The 18823-nt window shown below is 35.8% G+C and overlaps 1 protein-coding gene across 6 annotated transcripts in view; it reads right to left on the bottom strand.

Moving 5' to 3' along the window:
• Positions 1-18823, bottom strand: part of LOC123565021 (paladin-like) — a 319425-nt gene that overhangs the window by 60407 nt on the left and 240195 nt on the right. For all 6 annotated transcript variants that reach the window (XM_053537674.1, XM_045359004.2, XM_053537676.1 and 3 more), the window contains 2 exons: positions 17505-17644; positions 12352-12475 (listed from right to left, as the gene is read on the bottom strand). In XM_053537674.1, coding sequence (XP_053393649.1) covers positions 12352-12475; positions 17505-17644 — 264 coding nt within the window. The remainder of the gene's footprint in view (positions 1-12351; positions 12476-17504; positions 17645-18823) is intronic.

Here is an 18823-nt window from a genome sequence, read left to right as displayed (position 1 = left end):
TCCCGTTTTTTCAAACGGCAAGAAGAGTGTTAACTGTGTTGATTTTCTCAATTAATTGAAAAACATTGCAACTAGTTACCTCCCTTCTTCATAATCTTATTGGTAATTGATTAGAATATCTTGCAAAATTGGTCATGGACTTTCGAGTGATAAAGTATGTTTTGCCTATAATGTGTGAACGAGTTGCATTAACTGACAAACTTCTGAGTGTTTTTGCATGGACTGATATATTCCCAACCTTATACAGCTGATTACCTCACATAATCTATCTTTCAAGAATGAGTTCTTTGAAAATCAATGTCACTTCAATTAGTTATCATCACCATTTAATGTGCGTTCAGGGTCTTTGCGTTGTATAAAACATCTATCAACCCATTCTTTTGCAAGTCGGTATCAATTTCTTCAATTTTTTTTTTAAATATGTCACTGATTTTGAGTGCTGCTTCTGGCAAAATTAATGTAAAATGTCCCAAGAGTATTTTGTGTTAAAATGCCAGTTAACAAAATATGGGGATTACAATGTTACACTTATAAATTGTAAAATATATTTGACAAGTAATGTATCAATGCCAAGAAACCAGATTTTCAACATTTTTCACCTTGACAGTTCGATATGAATATGAAATGCTAGCAACTGCACAGTTGTAATGAATTTAATCACAACCTGAATCTGTCTCAATAAAAGTTATCTACACACCAAGTTTGGTGAGACATGATATGTCTACCCAAAACTAAAAATATTGAATGGGAACAATTTTCTAGAGGTTTTTTAGTAACAAAAACCTTAACCTTGACACAAGTGACACCAAACTTAATATACTTCGAACCTTTTTCTTGATAAAACCTTTATACATACCAAGTTTGGTGAGAATAGGTTCTTCAAAAATAAAGCTACTGAGCAGAAACCATTTTCTGTTTTTAGTAACAGTGACCTTGACCCCAGCATTTCCAAATGCAATCCAAACTGTCATGTTTCCAACTACCATACCTACACTATATGTTTCACTATTATCTCTCATTCCTAAACTCCAGTTTATTGGGCAGAAACCATTTTTCTATTTTTAGTAACAATAACCTTTATATTCAATATAAAATTTTAAAGACTTCAATTTAAACAAAGAGTAGAGGAACTTTTATCATTAGGAATGTTGCTCTACTTTCTGTGTTTACAAATTTCTTTATTCACTCTTAAATAGTAACAAACGATTATATTATTAGAAAACAATCTATTAACATATTATACTATTCATATGACTTTCACTTCCTTACAAAATTTCTGGAATAAACTGTATTATTACAGCTTATGGGCTGGTAAAATTCTAAATGTCAAATATCACAGGATATAAATAATTTGTAGAAATATCATTATACCCCCAGAAATTAGAACATAGGAATTGGAATGTCATGAAATTAAAAGTGTAGATTATCTTAGAAACTGAATGTTTATTTCAGTGTAAACCAAGTGAATACTAGATACAATATTTTTAGAATGACTTACATGAGAAAATGTAAAACCTGATTACTTGGTTTGAACTTACCTTTTATATACAATTTTGGCACTTTCGCATTTCCATAGAAACCCATAATCTAGCAAAGAATGTCATTTTTAAGGAAGGGATGTTAGCAGGAGAATAAATGTTTGATAACAGAAATTCTTATGCGAACACTCTGTTTACACAAGTTTTTACATAATTTTGTCTGTTCCCTAGGTAAACCATAAACCAGGGGCGTACGTGAAGGACTTTGATGTATACGCACAGAGTTGGGGTGGGGGAGCTGTGTGCAGATGGGGGTTTTGAAAGTTTCGAATAGGTAAAGGTTAAATGGAATGATTTGACGTACATCTAGCTCACTTTACAGGCCCGGATACAGCAATATTTGATTGGGGGCACCGGTTTTGAATGAAAGCGTCACCAGCAAGATGCGTAGCGCCGAGTGGAGGTAGGTACTGGAGGAGGCATGCCGCTAGTGTTAAGGGGGTCAGGGGGTCTCCCCCTGGAGTTTTTTTAAATATAGGTATGAAATGGTGGACTCTGGTTTCATTTTTGGGTCTAAATTTTAAGGAACGGGAGAGGGTACTTCCTCCTTTTATGGGGTCAGAGGTGTCTCCACCTATAACATTTTGAAATATATGTATGAAATGTTGGACTCTGTTGCAGTTTTGAGTACGGGCGGTGGTACTCCTCTCTTTTTAGTGGAATCAGGGGTCTTCCCCTGGAACAGTTTGAAATATAGGTATGAAATGGCAGCCTCTGGTGCATTTTGGGTGTAAGTTTTGAGAAAATATTATTCCTTTGCCAAAATAGTTGGGTGCAATTTTGATGAGTTATCTGCAAGATGTTACTCTGAAGGCATCTGAAAAAATCTGCAAGATGCTATTCTGAAGGTAACTGCAAGATGTTACGCAGCAGGCATATGAAGACATCTGCAAGTGCTACTCTGAAGGCATCAGCAAACTGTTTCTCTGAAGGTATCAGCAAGATGTTGCTCTGAAGGTATCTGCAAGATGTGACTCTGAAGACATCTGCAAGATGCTATTCTGAAGGTACCTGCAAGATGTTATTCTGAAGGTATCTGCAAGATGTTACTCTGAAGGTATCTGCAAGATGTTACCCTGAAGACATCTGTAAGATGTTACTCTGAAGGTATCTGCAAGATGTTATTCTGAAGGTATCTGCAAGATGTTACTCTGAAGGTATCTGCAAGATGTTACCCTGAAGACATCTGCAAGATGTTACTCTGAAGGTATCTGCAAGATGTTACTCTGAAGACATCTGCAAGATGTTATTTTGAAGGTACCTGCAAGATGTTACTCTGATGACATCTGCAATATGTTTCTCTGAAGGTATCTGCAAGATGTTATTGTGATGACATCTGCAAGATGTTACTCTGAAGGTATCTGTAAGATATTACTCTGAAGGTATCTGCAAGATGTTACTCTGAAGACATCTGCAAGATGCTATTCTGAAGGTACCTGCAAGATGTTACTCTAAAGATATCTGCAAGATGTTTCTCTGAAGGTATCTGCAAGATGTTTTTGTGATGACATCTGCAAGATGTTACTCTGAAGGTATCTGTAAGATATTACTCTGAAGGTATCTGCAAGATGTTACTCTGAAGACATCTGCAAGATGCTATTCTGAAGGTACCTGCAAGATGTTACTCTAAAGATATGATATCTGCAAGATGTTTCTCTGAAGGTATCTACAAGATGTTACTCTGAAGATATATGCAAGATGTTACTCTGAAGGTATCTGCAAGATGTTATTCTAATGACATCTGCAAGATGTTACTCTGAAGGTATCTGCAAGATGTTACTCTGAAGGTATCTGCAAGATGGTATTGTGATGACATCTGCAAGATGTTACTATGAAGGTATCTGTAAGATATTACTCTCAAGGTATCTGCAAGATGTTACTCTGAAGATATCTGCAAGATGTTACTCTGAAGGTATCTGCAAGATGTTATTGTGATGACATCTGCAAGATGTTACTCTGAAGGTATCTGTAAGATATTACTCTGAAGGTATCTGCAAGATGTTAGTCTGAAGACATCTGCAAGATGCTATTCTGAAGGTACCTGCAAGATGTTACTCTAAAGATATCTGCAAGATGTTTCTCTGAAGGTATCTGCAAGATGTTATTCTGATGACATCTGCAAGATGTTACTCTGAAGGTATCTGCAAGATGTTACTCTGAAGGTACAGTCGACATCGTACTTGCAACCACCTCTATTAAGTGATTTTTGTATTAAACGACCAGTCAAAATCCCTCCCGAAAGTTTTCAGTATATAAATTCATTCCATTAAACGACTTGACTAGCGACCACATTAATGTAGTCCCGACAGATAAAATATTCGACAAAAGTATCTATTAAGCGACTGGGTACCAAAATTCTACCGGGCATTTCTTCATCTGTGTAATGAGCGAGTACGTTTTGCACGTGACTGAATGCAATTAACCTTTGTATCAGTCAAACTGACAAACAATCTGTCCATAATTTTCACGTTTGTGGACGTGGAAAATTATTCACAATGTTAAAACAGATTTTTAAACCATACATGTATGTTCATAATAAATACAGTTACATTAACAGTTAAAAATAACTTTCCTTTTCATCTAACTGAAATTCATTAAGAGACCATTCCATTAAGAGACCACTTCTTAGCATTCCCTTGGGTGGTCTCTTAATACAATGTCAACATATCTGCAAGATGTTACACAAGACATCTGCAAGATGTTATTCTGAGGGCATCTGGAGACATCTGCAAGATGTTACTCTGAAGACATCTGCAAGATGTTACTCTGAAGACATCTGCAAGATGTTACTCTGAAGATTTCTGCAAGATGTTACTCTGAAGACATCTGCAATATGTTACTCTGATGACATCTGCAAGATGTAACTCTGAAGGTATCTGCAAGATGTTACCCTGAAGACATCTACAAGATGTTAGTCTGAAGGTATCTGCAAGATGTTACTCTGATGACATCTGCAAGATGTTACTCTGAAGACATCTGCAAGATGTTACTCTGAAGACATCTGCAAGATGTTACTCTGAAGACATCTGCAAGATGTTACTCTGATGACATCTGCAAGATGTAACTCTGAAGGTATCTGCAAGATGTTACCCTGAAGACATCTACAAGATGTTAGTCTGAAGGTATCTGCAAGATGTTACTCTGATGACATCTGCAAGATGTAACTCTGAAGGTATCTGCAAGATGTTACCCTGAAGGCATCTACAAAATGTTTCTCTGAAGTTATCTGCAAGATATTACTGTAAACTTTAACAAGAGCACCGTCTTGCGGGTGCTGACGCTCATCTGATTTTTTTTGTATAATAGAAATATTGTCCTACCCATGATTTTCTAAGTCTAAAAAGGGCCATCACTCTTGCAAAAAGCAGGATAGAGTTATGTTTCTTGATGTACAGTGTCCACTTATGATGGTGAAAAACTGTTGCAAGTTTTAAAGCAATAGCTTTGATAGTTTATGAGAAAAGTTGACTTAAACATAATATTCAACCAAGAAAATGAATTTCTAAGTCCAAAAGGGGCAATAATTATTGCAAAAAGCAGGATGGAGTTATGTTGCTTGCTGTACAGGGTCAACTTATGATGGTGAACAAGAGTTGCAATTTTTAAAGCAATAGCTTTGATAGTTTAAGAGAAAAAGTTGACTTAAACATAAAACTTAACCAAGAAATCTGATATTTTCTAAGTCCAAAAGGGGCCATAAATCTTGCAAAAAGCAGGATGGAGTTATGTTTCTTGCTGTACAGGGTCAGCTTATGATGGTGAACAAGTGTTGCAAGTTTTAAAGGAATAGCTTTGATAGTTTAGGATAAAAGCTGACCTAAACATAAAACTTAACCAAGAAAACTGATTCTCTAAGTCCAAAAGGGGCAATAATTCTTGCAAAAAGCAAGATGGAGTTATATTTCTTGATGTACAGGGTCTGCTTATGATGGTGAACAAGTATTCCAAGTTTCAAAGCAAAAGCTTTGATAGTTTAGGAGAAAAGTTGACCTAAACATAAAACTTAACCAAGAAATCTGATATTTTCTAAGTACAAAAGGGGCCATAAATCTTGCAAAAAGCAAGATGGAGTTATGTTTCTTGCTATACAGGGTCAGCTTATGATGGTGAACAAGTATTCCAAGTTTCAAAGCAATAGCTTTGATAGTTTAGGAGAAAAGCTGACCTAAACATAAAACTTAACCAGGCAACGCCGACGCAGACGCCGACAACCGCTCAAGTGATGACAATAACTCATCATTTTTTTTCAAAAAATCAGATGAGCTAAAAACAAAGGAGACACTGTGACCTTGACCTTTGACCCAAGTTTACCCAAAGCAATAAAAGATAATAGGTAAGGGTAGATTTCTCGGAAGCACAGAGCAATAAGTCTCATCTATGAAGTTTGATGACTGTATATAGGCTAACACAGTTTTTCATTTATTGAATGGGGACTTCAGTCTAAGAGGGCACAGTGACATTGACCTTGACAACTGCTCGCCAAAGCATACTTTACTTATTGACTGGAAACCCTTTCCAGTCTCATGATCTCTAAGACCTTGACCTTTGTCTAAATGACCTCAAATACATGAGTGGTCACATATTGACCAAAGGCAATGATCCTATGAAGCTTGACAACTGTAGGCAAAACCTTTTTAACTTAATGATTGGAAACCATTTACAATGAAGAAGTCACTTTGATTTACAGACCCCTGAAACTGTCCAGAGGCAGTCATCCTATAGTTTTGACAACTGAAGACCTAAGCAGTCTTTACTTACTGAGCATGTCAAGGTTCAAGGTCACTGTAGCCTTGACCTTAGTCCTACTGATATCAAGAATAATAAACCTCATCTATGAAGCTTGATGACTGTAGGCTAAAGCAGGCTTTAGTTACCGAGTGGGAAATGTTTTCATTCTCAGGGTCACTGTGACCTTGACCTTGATGGCTGTTGACCAAAGCATCCTTTACTTAATGGCTGAAACCATTTTCAGTCTCAAGTTCTCTTTGACCTTGACCTTTGTCCTACTGATCCCCACAGAAAAAAGGGTCATCTACTGACCACAGGCAATCATCCTATAAAGGTTGATAATTGTAGGCCAAAACATTTTATGCAAAATGGAATTCAGTGGCAAGGCCACTTTGACCTCTGACTTACTGACCTTTCTAACAATTGGGTTCATCTACTGACCACAGGTAATCATCCTATATTTTGACAACTGTAGGCCAAAACAGACTTAACTTACTGAGCGTAAAACTTGTTCAGTCTCAAGGTGACTGTGACCTTGACCTTTCACCTACTGAAAAATATGAAACAATAGGGGTCATCTACTGACCACAGGCAGTCATCCTTTGAAAATTGACAACTGTATGCCAAAGAGGTCTTTCTTTACTGATTAGAAATTGTTCTCAGTCTAAACTTTATTGTGACTTTGACATTTGACCTACCAACATCCAAAATAACAAGAGTCAAAATGCAATCATCTCTTATGAAGTTTGACTATTGTCAGCTCAAGTATTCTCTAGCCAAATGGACAACTGATGGTGCAACAATGCAATATACCCACTGTTCTTCAAATGGGGTTGCTTGTTTGTTGGGGGGGGGGGGGGGGGGGAGCATAATAAAAGACCAAAATGATCATATTTTGCAATCATCATTCAGTTTTATATGGAAAGCCCAACAGATGAAGAAAAAGACAAAATAAGAACAACCATTATTTAAACTGCAGCTTATAAACTCACAGATTTCACAAGACCCTAGATTAACTACTGAAATGAAGCTTCAGACAGACATCCTGATTCCAAATCGGATTTGCGTTTTCCAATCTGACTGGATTTTAAAGCCTTCAAAAGAAGAAATGTCAATTTTATTTTGTTTATGATATTGTTTTTACTCTGTAATGGATTAAATTTATTGCAAATCCTGAAAGCTTTGCTACAGGCAAAGACAGTTTAATCTAATAAAGTGGAGAACTTCAGACATCAAGTTACTTCTTAACAAAATTAGACAAGAGGGCCATGATGGCCCTATATCGCTCACCTGTTATCATTGCACTTGAGGACAAGAAGGTCCTCAGAAAAAATATCTAATTCCAAAGGACAGGAACAACAAAGCAAAGAAATTTCACCAAAAAGAAAAAAAATTTCTTACAAGGTATAGATATGTCAAAATACACCTAAAAATTGGAGGTACCATCCATGTTGTACCACAGAAAAGTGGTCTCAGTTTTTCCCTACGGCCAATAATAAAAAAAGTTACTAAAAATAAGCTATTTATATAACGTAAAAGGGAAGTAATTAAAACAAGAGCTGTCTAATGACAGCGCGCTCGACTATTCGAAGAGTTGATTGAAGAATGGGGTCAAAATATTTCCACAGATATTCAGACAAAAGAAATAAATAGATTAGACAAACAATGTTCCTGTATTTCTTTGATTTCGATAAGTCTTGCACTAAATGGCAATATATGAACCAATTTCAAAGTCCAAAAAGCGCCATAATTCAGTCAAAATAGTTATGTACTCTTGCCTACAGATGGAAATCATAATGATAAACAAGTGGTCAAAGTTTAAAAGCCATATGTCAAATAGTTTTGACAAAAGGTGGACTTGTATGAAAACAGAACCAATTTCGAAGTCCAGAAAGGGCCATAATTCAGCCAAAATAGATGACAGAGTTATGTACTCTTTCCTACAGATAGAGACTATTATACTAAACAAGTGATAAAAGTTTCAAAGCCATATGTCAAACACTTTACAAAAAATATGAACTGGTACGGAAAACTTAACCAAGATTTCTAAGTCAAAAGGGGCCATATTCAGCCAAAATCCTTGATGGAGTTATGTACTCTTGCCTATAACTGGATATGGTGATGGTAAACAGGTGTTGAAAGTTTCAAAGCTTTATCTCAAAAGACTTTGTCAAAACATGAACTGGTACGAAATATTAACCCAGATTTCAAAGTCAAAAAGGGCCATAATTCAGCCAAAATCCTTGATGGAGTTATGTACTCTTGCCTATAACTGGATATGGTGATGGTAAACAGGTGTTGAAAGTTTCAAAGCTTTATCTCAAAAGACTTTGTCAAAACATGAACTGGTACGAAATATTAACCCAGATTTCAAAGTCAAAAAGGGCCATAATTCAGCCAAAATCCTTGATGGAGTTATGTGCTCTTGCCTATAACTGGACATGGTGATGGTAAACAAGTGTTGAAAGTTTCAAAGCTTTATCTCAAAAGACTTTGTCAAAATATGAACTGGTACGAAAAACTTAACCAAGATTTCCAAGTCGAAAGGGGCCATAATTCAGCCAAACTACTTGATGGAGTTATGTACTCTTGCCTATAACTGGCCATGGTGATGGTAAACAAGTGTTGAAAGTTTCAAAGCTTTATCTTAAAAGACTTTGTCAAAATATGAACTGGTACGAAAAACTTAACCATGATTTCTAAGTCAAAAGGGGCCATAATTCAGCCAAAATCCTTGATGGAGTTATGTACTCTTGCCTATAACTGGCCATGGTGATGGTAAATAAGTGTTGAAAGTTTCAAAGCTTTATCTCAAAAGACTTTGTCAAAATGTGGACTGGTACGAAAAACTTAACCAAGGTGTGACGCCGACGCCGACGCCGTGGTGAGTAGGATAGCTCTACTTATTCTTCGAATAGTCGAGCTAAAAATAAAAATTGTAAGTGAACAAAAGAAGGATCTGCCAAATAAATCTGTTGACATAAATGAAATTTCAGATCAGTATCTTCATTAGTTATGGAGATATACCCATTTCAATTTGAAATAAAGGGAGGTAATTTGACATAAAATCAGTTCACAGTTATCTACCCTGATTGTCTCAGTCCAAATAATAACAATAATGAGATTTCAAATAAGTCCTATAAGTACTAACTGATATAAATCCATTTTCATTACAATCAGGGGAGGTAATCAAGATATAAAATAACTCTGGAACCTATGATTGGATCTGATTTGTCACAGAATCCAAGACTTATTGTTGTTGAAGATATTTCAAAAGTTTGTATCAAATAAAACCATAAATGAAGTCTCTATATGGCTGCAAAAGCCAAAATAGCCAATTTTGGACCTTTCAGGGGCCATAACTCTGGAACCCATGATAGAATCTGGCCAGTTGAAGAAAGGAAGCAAGATCTTGTGGTGATACAAGTTGTGTGCAACTTTGGTTAAAATCAAATCATAAACGAAGCTGCTATTGTGCAGACAAGGTCAAAATAGCTAATTTTGGCCCTTTCAGGGGCCATAACTCTGGAACCCATTATGAGATCTGGCCGGTTCAAGAAAGCAACCGAGATCTTATGGTGACACAAGTTTTGTGCAAGTTTGATTAAATTCAAATCATAAATGAAGCTGCTATTGTGCAGACAAGGTCAAAATAGCTAATTCTGGCCTTTTCAGGGGCCATAACTCTAGAACACATAACGGAATCTGGCCAGTTCAAAAAAGGAACCAAGATCTTATGGTGATACAAGTTGTGTGCCAGTTTGGTAAAAATCAAATCATAAATAAAGCTGCTATTGTGCAGACAAGGTCAAAATAGCTAATTTTGGCCCTTTCAGGGGCCATAACTCTGGAACCCATGATGGGATCTGGCCAGTTCAAGAAAGGAACCGTGATCTTATGGTGATACAAGTTGTGTGCAAGTTTGGTTAAAATAAAATCATAAATGAAACCACTATCGTGCAGACAAGAAATTGTTGACGGACGGACGGACAGACGCACGGACGGACTGAAGACGGACGACGGACGAAGGGTGATCACAAAAGCTCACCTTGTCACTATGTGACAGGTGAGCTAAAAACAGTGTTAGGGACAAAGAGAAGATTTAAGTCAGCTTGGATCTTCTTCCAGCCCTACAAGGGCTGTTTTTCATGTCAACCACAATTTTCTGCTCTAATTTAGTGAATCCTAAATATTTATTTTACTCAGTATTCAGTATAATACAGTTGTTCCATCATACAACAGTTGTCAAGGTAACAAAAGAGTTTTTCTAAAATTCTGATCAGATTTTTTTCTGTTAACAACTAACTCTAAAGAAACAGATCACTGCCATAAGACTTAACATGCCTTCTGTACAAAGAACATTTGTGCCATTCAATGGAAGCCAAGTCATGACTAAAAAGCTCTCCTTCTTGAGCCTTTGTTTACTAATCAAATAGCATGACTTTAAGCTCTAGTAAAAGCTCCTCTACTTCAGTCTCACATAGCATGACTTAAAGTTCCAGTAACAACTCCCCTACTTCAGCCTTTTTGTTTATCAATCACATAGCATGACTTTAAGCTCCAGTAGAAGCTCTCCTACTTGAGCCTTTTTGTTTATCAATCACATAGCATGACTTTAAGCTTCAGAAAAAGCTCCCCTATTTCAGTCTTTTTGTTTACCAATCACATAGCATGACTTTAAGCTCCAGTAAAAACTCCCCTACTTGAGCCTTTTAAGTTTACCAATCACATAGCATGACTTAAGCTCCAGAAAAAATTCTCCTACTTCAGTCTTTTTGTTTACCAATCACATAGCATGACTTTAAGCTCCGGTAAAAACTCCCCTACTAGAACCTTTTAAGTTTACAAATCACAAACCATAACTTTAAGCTCCAGTAAAAGCTCCCCTACTTGAACTTTTTAAGTTTACCAATCACTTTGCATGACTTTAAGCTCCAGTAAAAGCTCCCCTACTTGAACTTTTTAAGTTTACCAATCACTTAGCATAACTTTAAGCTCCAGTAAAAGCTCCCCTACTTGAACTTTTTAAGTTTACCGATCACTTAGCATGACTTTAAGCTCCAGTAAAAGCTCCCCTACTTTAGCCTTTCAAGTTTACAAATCACATAGCATGACTTTAAGCTCCAGTGAAATTTAAAGCTCCCCTATTTCAGCCTTTTTGTGTACCAATCACATAACATGACTTTAAGCTCCGGTAAAAGCTCCCCTAGTTAAGACTTTACCAATAAAAAGCATGACTTTAAGTTCCAGTAATAAGATACCAATGGAGCATTTAATTTTATATACAGCTTACCAGAAAATATCAATGGCGGTAAAGGGATATTGCATGTGAAAACAAGAGCTGTCGGAGAACAGCAATGCTCAACTCATCAACAGCTCTGTCACTAAAGAAAGTTAAACGAATAAGTACAAAAGTCCAGAAAGGGGCATAATTTTGTAAGAATGTGAAAAGGAGTTATGAGACCTGTGCAGTGTATGTCAGATCATCACAGTGAACAAGAGTATGAAGTTTCAATCCATTCCCATTAGTGAGTACTGAGAAACCAGCTTACATACAATGGAATATTGCAGACAGCATAACAGAGGGATGGAAAAGCACAGTACTGAAGTCCCCGAAACTTGTTTTCAACGAGGAGGGGACTAATACTAAGTTACAATCCTAATGAAGAGAAAGTAGGACATAGCTAGAATAATTAAAGAAACAGCTTATAACAGGTGATGAAAAGATTATTTTCTAAACAGAAATAATTACTCCATTATCTAATATCATCCTGCATAAAACCTGGGTTAATTAACTATATATGGATTTAACATTTTCTAACAACTGATGAAACAGAATCTTTGACACCTTTCAGTTCATTACTTATTGGTACTGTTGAAAAGGTTTCTCTATGGGTATAGAATAGACTAGAACTTTACACGGCATTAAAATCACCAAGTTCCTGTATGTTCCTATATTTTACCATTTTGCTATCATCTAGAATAGACTAGAACTTTACACGGCATTAAAATCACCAAGTTCCTGTATGTTCCTATGTTTTACCATTTTGCTATCATCTAGAATAGACTAGAGCTTTAAACATACCTGATGTTTGATGGTGTTGCCATTGTCAAGCAAGGAGACAAGCTTTGTAATAGCTCTAAAATACCCCTGTTCCTGTAAATCTGCCTCTGTCATCCTGTTGTGTCTCGAAGCTGCAGAGCTAGGTCTGAAAAAAATATTAAAGTCAAGCCATAAGAAAACAGAGCTTACTGCAGATTTTAAGGAGCTGCTTATATCAGGTCTTGTATTTGGTCTAAAAAAGTGAACAGTATTTAAGTTATAAACTGGGAAATATTTACTGGACTTTTTACCATTACTTCAATGCATTTTGAAATTACTGACAACTTTACTACAAGAATCAGAGGACATGGACAGGACAGATGACTTTATAAGACAGTTCTTCAGTTAACCTTTAACCTGCTAAATTTTTTAAATAAACTGGTCCATCATTCAATTTGGGTAGTGCCACTTATTATTCAAAGGGGTGTTCACTGAAAATTTACTGACTGAATAGCGAACAGCGCAAACCATAATCATTAATCAGCCTGCATGGATGTGCAGGCAGATCTTCGTCTGCACTGGTTGCAAAGGCAGAATCACTTCTTGCTAGCAGGCTAAAGGTTAACTGCTACAAGAAACACTTGCACCTGCTGGGAATTAAGGTAGTTCCGCATGTTTAGAACAAATATTGTTCAGCAATGTAGAATTTCGTTTAATCACATTTTTTTCAAAGCTCTGACACTGTTCAAAATTTTATTAACTGATAAACTGTTGGAACAGATTTATTATTTCGATTCTAACAGCGCAAATAATTCATATTTTACAGTACAACATTTTCAGCGTATTACATCATTCGGGTCATATGCTGTTACAATTTACCCCCATGGTTAGAAAGTGTTGGATAGCCAATGGAACGTATAAATATTTGTTGTTTTTTTTTATCAGAATTTTGGGAAATATTTTTAAACTAGTAATCTAACAGCTTGCAAACTATTTATGAACAGAATCATCAATTTAGGTTAGTTGACCCTGTGTTAAGAGTTTTGAGCTTAACTTTTGTACGACGTCACATCATTATGATGTCAAACTTTATGTCATACATTTATGATATCACCACTGAATCTAATTGAGTTAATTGAGATCCAAATGTGTTTTATGGCCCTACACATAAGTCAGTATGACTTTTTATCATAATTATGTTTTTGAAATGTTGTTTTCAACCGTTTGGTCCTGAAATATTTCGTATGTAATGGAACAGAAGTAGAATTTCTTATGTTACAATCGTAGGGTGCAAAATGTATCAGCCAATCATCTTATCGAAGATTCATGTATAAGCGATTTTGCTATATGTTTTTATAGCAATTGCTGCAGATCATGTTAGAATATATATTAATAACTAGAAATGTGTCCATGGGACACAGATGCCCCCACTATATGACAAAGGACACAAAATTTTTCCTAGGTCAGGGGCCATAACTCCTACAATACTGAATGAATCCAGGCGCGAAACCCCAGGTGCACAACTGCACATGCTGACCAACATTCCTGTAAACTTTGGTGACTTTAGGTCAAATAATTTTGGAGCTACGCGTGACACAACATTAAAATGACAAATTTTTAACTAAGTCAGGGGCCGTAACTCCTACAAGACTGAATGAATCCAGACGCGAAACCCCAGGTGCACAACTGCACATGCTGACCAACATTCCTGTAAACTTTGGTGACTCTAGGTCAAATACTTTTGGAGCTACGTGCCACACAACATTAAAATGACAAATTTTTTACTAAGTCAGAGGCCATAACTACTACACGACTGAATGAATCCGGATGCAAAACCCTAGGTGCATAACTACACATGCTGACCAACATTCCTGTAAAGTTTTGTGACTCTATGTCAATTACTTTTGGAGCTAGGCGCGACACCACTAAAATGATCAATTTTTACAAAGTCAGGGCCCATAACTCATACACGACTGAATGAATCCGGACGCAAAACCCCAGGTGCACAACTACACATGCTGACCAACATTCCTGTAAAGTTTTGTGACTCTACGTCAAATACTTTTGGAGCTAGGCGCGACACAACATTCTTGGAAGGACAGACGGACGGACGGACATTCCTACAAATGAATACTTATGTGGCTACTCTTTTGTTCTCCCTATTGTTCTTTTAGCCACGTAAGAGAAAAATAGCCACATAAAAGCCTTACGGAATGAATGACATCAAAGAAAAAGTACAGTTACCTATTGTTCCTATAGCCACCTAAGTATGCAAATGTGAGCTCGGACAGACGGACGGAGGACAGATGGAAGGACGGATGGATGGACAAGGGCAAATCTATATGCCCCTCCCAAAGTGGGGGCATAAAAATATTAGTCTTCCAGTCAATATTCACAATGGGCTTCTCACAAAAAAAAATCAACAATGTAGATTTTAATAAAACTTGTCTAAAATGCAGATTTACCTCTTTTTATATGGCCAAATTAAATGATTACTATTCTGTGGGCAATACTTTGAAAAGTACACATTAAGTGCTCACTCCAGATTATTCAAATCTATCCTCAGCTATTAGACAGTGGAGAGAGCAAAAGACAAGTTTGTCAATGAGGAATATTGAGTAGCAATTTGCTTATGGTTAAATATCAGAGGATGCCATCTATCTAATTGTTCATCTAAGCACCACAATAAGTCTAGTGTCAGATAGGAAGTAGTTCTCAATCTGTAATGAGGCTCAAACCTTATAATCTCTCACAGACATCTATCAACCTATAACTTACAGACTTATCAATTATGTGGCATGATTAGAGACAGCCTTTCTTTGATACACCTACAGTCAGCCAGTGCATTCAAATTAAAGTCCAATTTAGCGAGACAATCCATCAAGGAAACTAACTCCAAGACGTATTATCCTATGCTAATTTCTGAAAATGTTTTACCAAAACTGCTACATCTACAAGATGAAAAACCTACATGAAGCAACAAGTCAAGGGATCCAGTCCAAACAAGTGTTTAAGAAAGGTGACCAATCGAGTCTGTTTGGTGATGATTTTTGTTTGGTTTTATTGACATCCTTCTATATAAAACATATTCCTTAAAAAGCTTTCTTTAGCTCAATAGGGAGAGTGCCGATCTACAGATCACGGGTCGTGAGTTTGATTCTCGGGCGTGCCGTATGTTCTCCGTGACAATTTGATAAAAGCCATTATATCTGAAATCATTCATCCTCCACCTCTGATTCAAGTGGGGAAGCTGGCAGTTACTTGAGGAAAACAGGTTTGTACTGGTACAGAATCAAGGAACACTCTGATTAGGTTAACTGCCCGCCGTTACATAACTGAAATACTGTTGAAAAATGGTGTTAAACCCAAAACAAAAATCATTTAAAAAGAAAAAAATTGTTAGTACATGTAAACTATAAACGATGTATTTGAAAAATTACAATGCAGCCATAGTGCTGGTATTCCTTTATGACCATTGTTTTTTGTTTTGAAAATAAGTGGGTGGTAATTATGAAATATATGGTAAATCATCCCTTGCTATACTTTTTAAAAATAAATATTATAGAAGGGATCTTAATTGATTACTTCTCTCAATGTTTTCATATAAAAATTTCATGTTTGAAATAAGCATTTTATTTTCATTTATCTTTGCAATACTGCAGATCATTGTTTAATTGCACACTGAGATCTATATTCTGTAAAAATAGAAAAACACTGGGCACCGAGATCTATCATACCTAAACAAAAGGCAAAGAATGATAAACAATTAAATGTTAATGAACCTGGCACTGGTGGACTATTTTTCTTTCAAATAAAATCTGTTAATCCACATTTATTTCAATGTTTTATGTGGAATCATTAATATTCATGGGGACTTATTTTAATGGATTTGGTGGATGTGTCAGTCCACAAAATTAATGCCAAATGAACAAGTAAAATTCAAAGAACTGTATATTTAGAATTTAAAATCATCTAATCCATCCCCCCATGAAACAGTTATTTTTTGCCAAAACCATGAGCTTCTATGCCCAGGAAATTAAAAGACTTCGCAGTATATCTATCCTATGAGAGAATGTTTCCAATATGTTAAAAAGGTCCCAATCCTGTGATTAACTGTCACTGCATCAATCAGTATTATAGGTTTAGCCTTTTTCTCATTAATCAAGGTATGCACAGCGTAACAGTCCAGACAGAAAAAACTTAATAAATGAATCTAAATGCAGTTTATTCTCCTTAAAGGCAGCCTTGGAATGTGTTATCAGAATGGTTGCCTCTAGCAAAAGACCCTTTCCAGCAAGTAGACAATAATCTAAGCTAGAGCTATCACTTAAACAGATTAAAAATGCTCAACCATTTGAAATTCTTCCACGTAATACAAGCTTACATATAAAAGCTTTAAGCTTAAAAAGGAAAGTAATTTTGGAAACTATTGGGAGTTTTGGAACCTGGGCTTATTTTATGAGGCAAAAGTCTTACAAAGATTTTGAAAACATTCAGTACAACATATGTCAAAAATTAAAAAGCCAAAATGTATGCCATAGTTATGAAACCTGCCAAATGAGGTTATCTCATGTCAAAGAAGTGTGCGGACTTTGAAAACATCTGGTCTGGTAGCTTCTCAAAACTTTCACAAAATGTCTATGTTAAAAAGGGGCAAAATTCTTACAAAACGTAAGCAAGACAAAAACTTGCTATATGAGAATATCTCATGGTGCAAAAGACTTGTGATGCCTTGAGAGCATTCAATTAAACATGTTCTGAGAAATATACTTACATGCAAAACTTTCACGAAATTTATGTGTTTAAAAGAGGGTATAATTTTGACAAAATAAAAGCTAGAGTTCTGTAACTTACCCTGTGAGGTTATCTTACCGTAAAATCATTTAATTTTCTTCATACTGAATTTCATGGTTTTGTCAAAAGCGACTATTTTATGGGGACATAAATTCTTGGATTTCAAATTTTAAAGATTAGATAAACAGAAAATTTGCCTATTCGTCAGGTTTTAATTTAACTGATTAATACAGCCAAGAAATCCACAAAAATTAGTCCCCATGAATATTAATGATTCCACAGCAGTTCAGCTAAAAAGGGAAATAATTTCATCACTATTCAAGACAGAGTTATATATTCTATGGGTTTCATTTTCTTTCTCTACAACTTATGACATTATGTTGAGTTTTCCATGAACCCACCTTCTTTTTGTGGTGTCAGCATCTTTTTGTGCCAGCAGTAGATATCCCATCACAGCTCCGACATTCACACGCCCAGTACCTCTCTGCCCCGTAAACAACATTGCCGGTTGGGCAGTGTCTTTAGATGCCAAATAGGAATCCTGAAAATAAATATCTAAAGTCTGCAGATTTTCTATGTATTTTCATTGGCAGCTAACTGATCTTTTGTCTTTCTCTTTAATTACAGATACCATCTGTGCTTGAATCACCTTGACAGAATATACCATCTGTGCTTGAATCACCTTGACAGAATATTCTGAAACTTCAGATCATCTCACTTTCAGTATATACATCATTATTTTTATGTAAATAAAATATTTTTACTTTTATCTGCCTTTTCTTTACCTGCAACATGTTCCAATTTTTCAGGGAATAATTAGACAATGTCATATTGTATACTCCTACAATATCACTTTGGTAGTGGAATAATTAGAAAATGTCACATTGCATACCCAATCATTACCACTTTGTCACAATGTCATATTGAATTACCCTACAATACCACCATGTCAGAAGAACAACTAAACAATGTCATATTGTATAACCTTTCAATACCGCTTTGTTAGGGGAATAATTAGACAATGTCATATTGTATACCAGTGCATTACCACTTTGTCAGGGGAATAATTAGACAATGTCATATTGTATACCAATGCATTACCACTTTGTCAGGGGAATAAATAGACAATGTCATTTTGTATACCAATGCATTACCACTTTGTCAGGGGAATAATTAGACAATATCATATTGTATACCAATGCATTACCACTTTGTCAGGGGAATAGTTAGACAATGCCATATTGTATACCAATGCATTACCTCTTTGTCAGGGGAATAATTAGACAATGTCATATTGTATACCAATGCATTACCACTTTGTCAAGGAAACAATTAGACAATGTCATATTGTATACCAATGCATTACCACTTTGTCAAGGAAACAATTAGACAATTAGACAATGTCATATTGAATTACCCTACAATACCACTTTGTCAGAAGAACAACTAGACATGTCATATTGTATAACCTTTCAATACCGCTTTGTTAGGGGAATAAATAGACAATGTCATATTGTATACCAATGCATTACCACTTTGTCAGGGGAATAATTAGACAATGTCATATTGTATACCAATGCATTACCTCTTTGTCAGGGGAATAATTAGACAATGTCATATTGTAAAACAATGCATTACTACTCTGTCAAGGAAACAATAAGACAATGTCATATTGTATACCAATGCATTACCACTTTGTCAAGGAAACAATTAGACAATT

This window comes from Mercenaria mercenaria, chromosome 2 (genome assembly GCF_021730395.1).
Source record: "Mercenaria mercenaria strain notata chromosome 2, MADL_Memer_1, whole genome shotgun sequence".
Lineage (NCBI taxonomy): Eukaryota > Metazoa > Mollusca > Bivalvia > Venerida > Veneridae > Mercenaria > Mercenaria mercenaria.
This window is presented reverse-complemented; position numbering and strand designations above follow the sequence as displayed.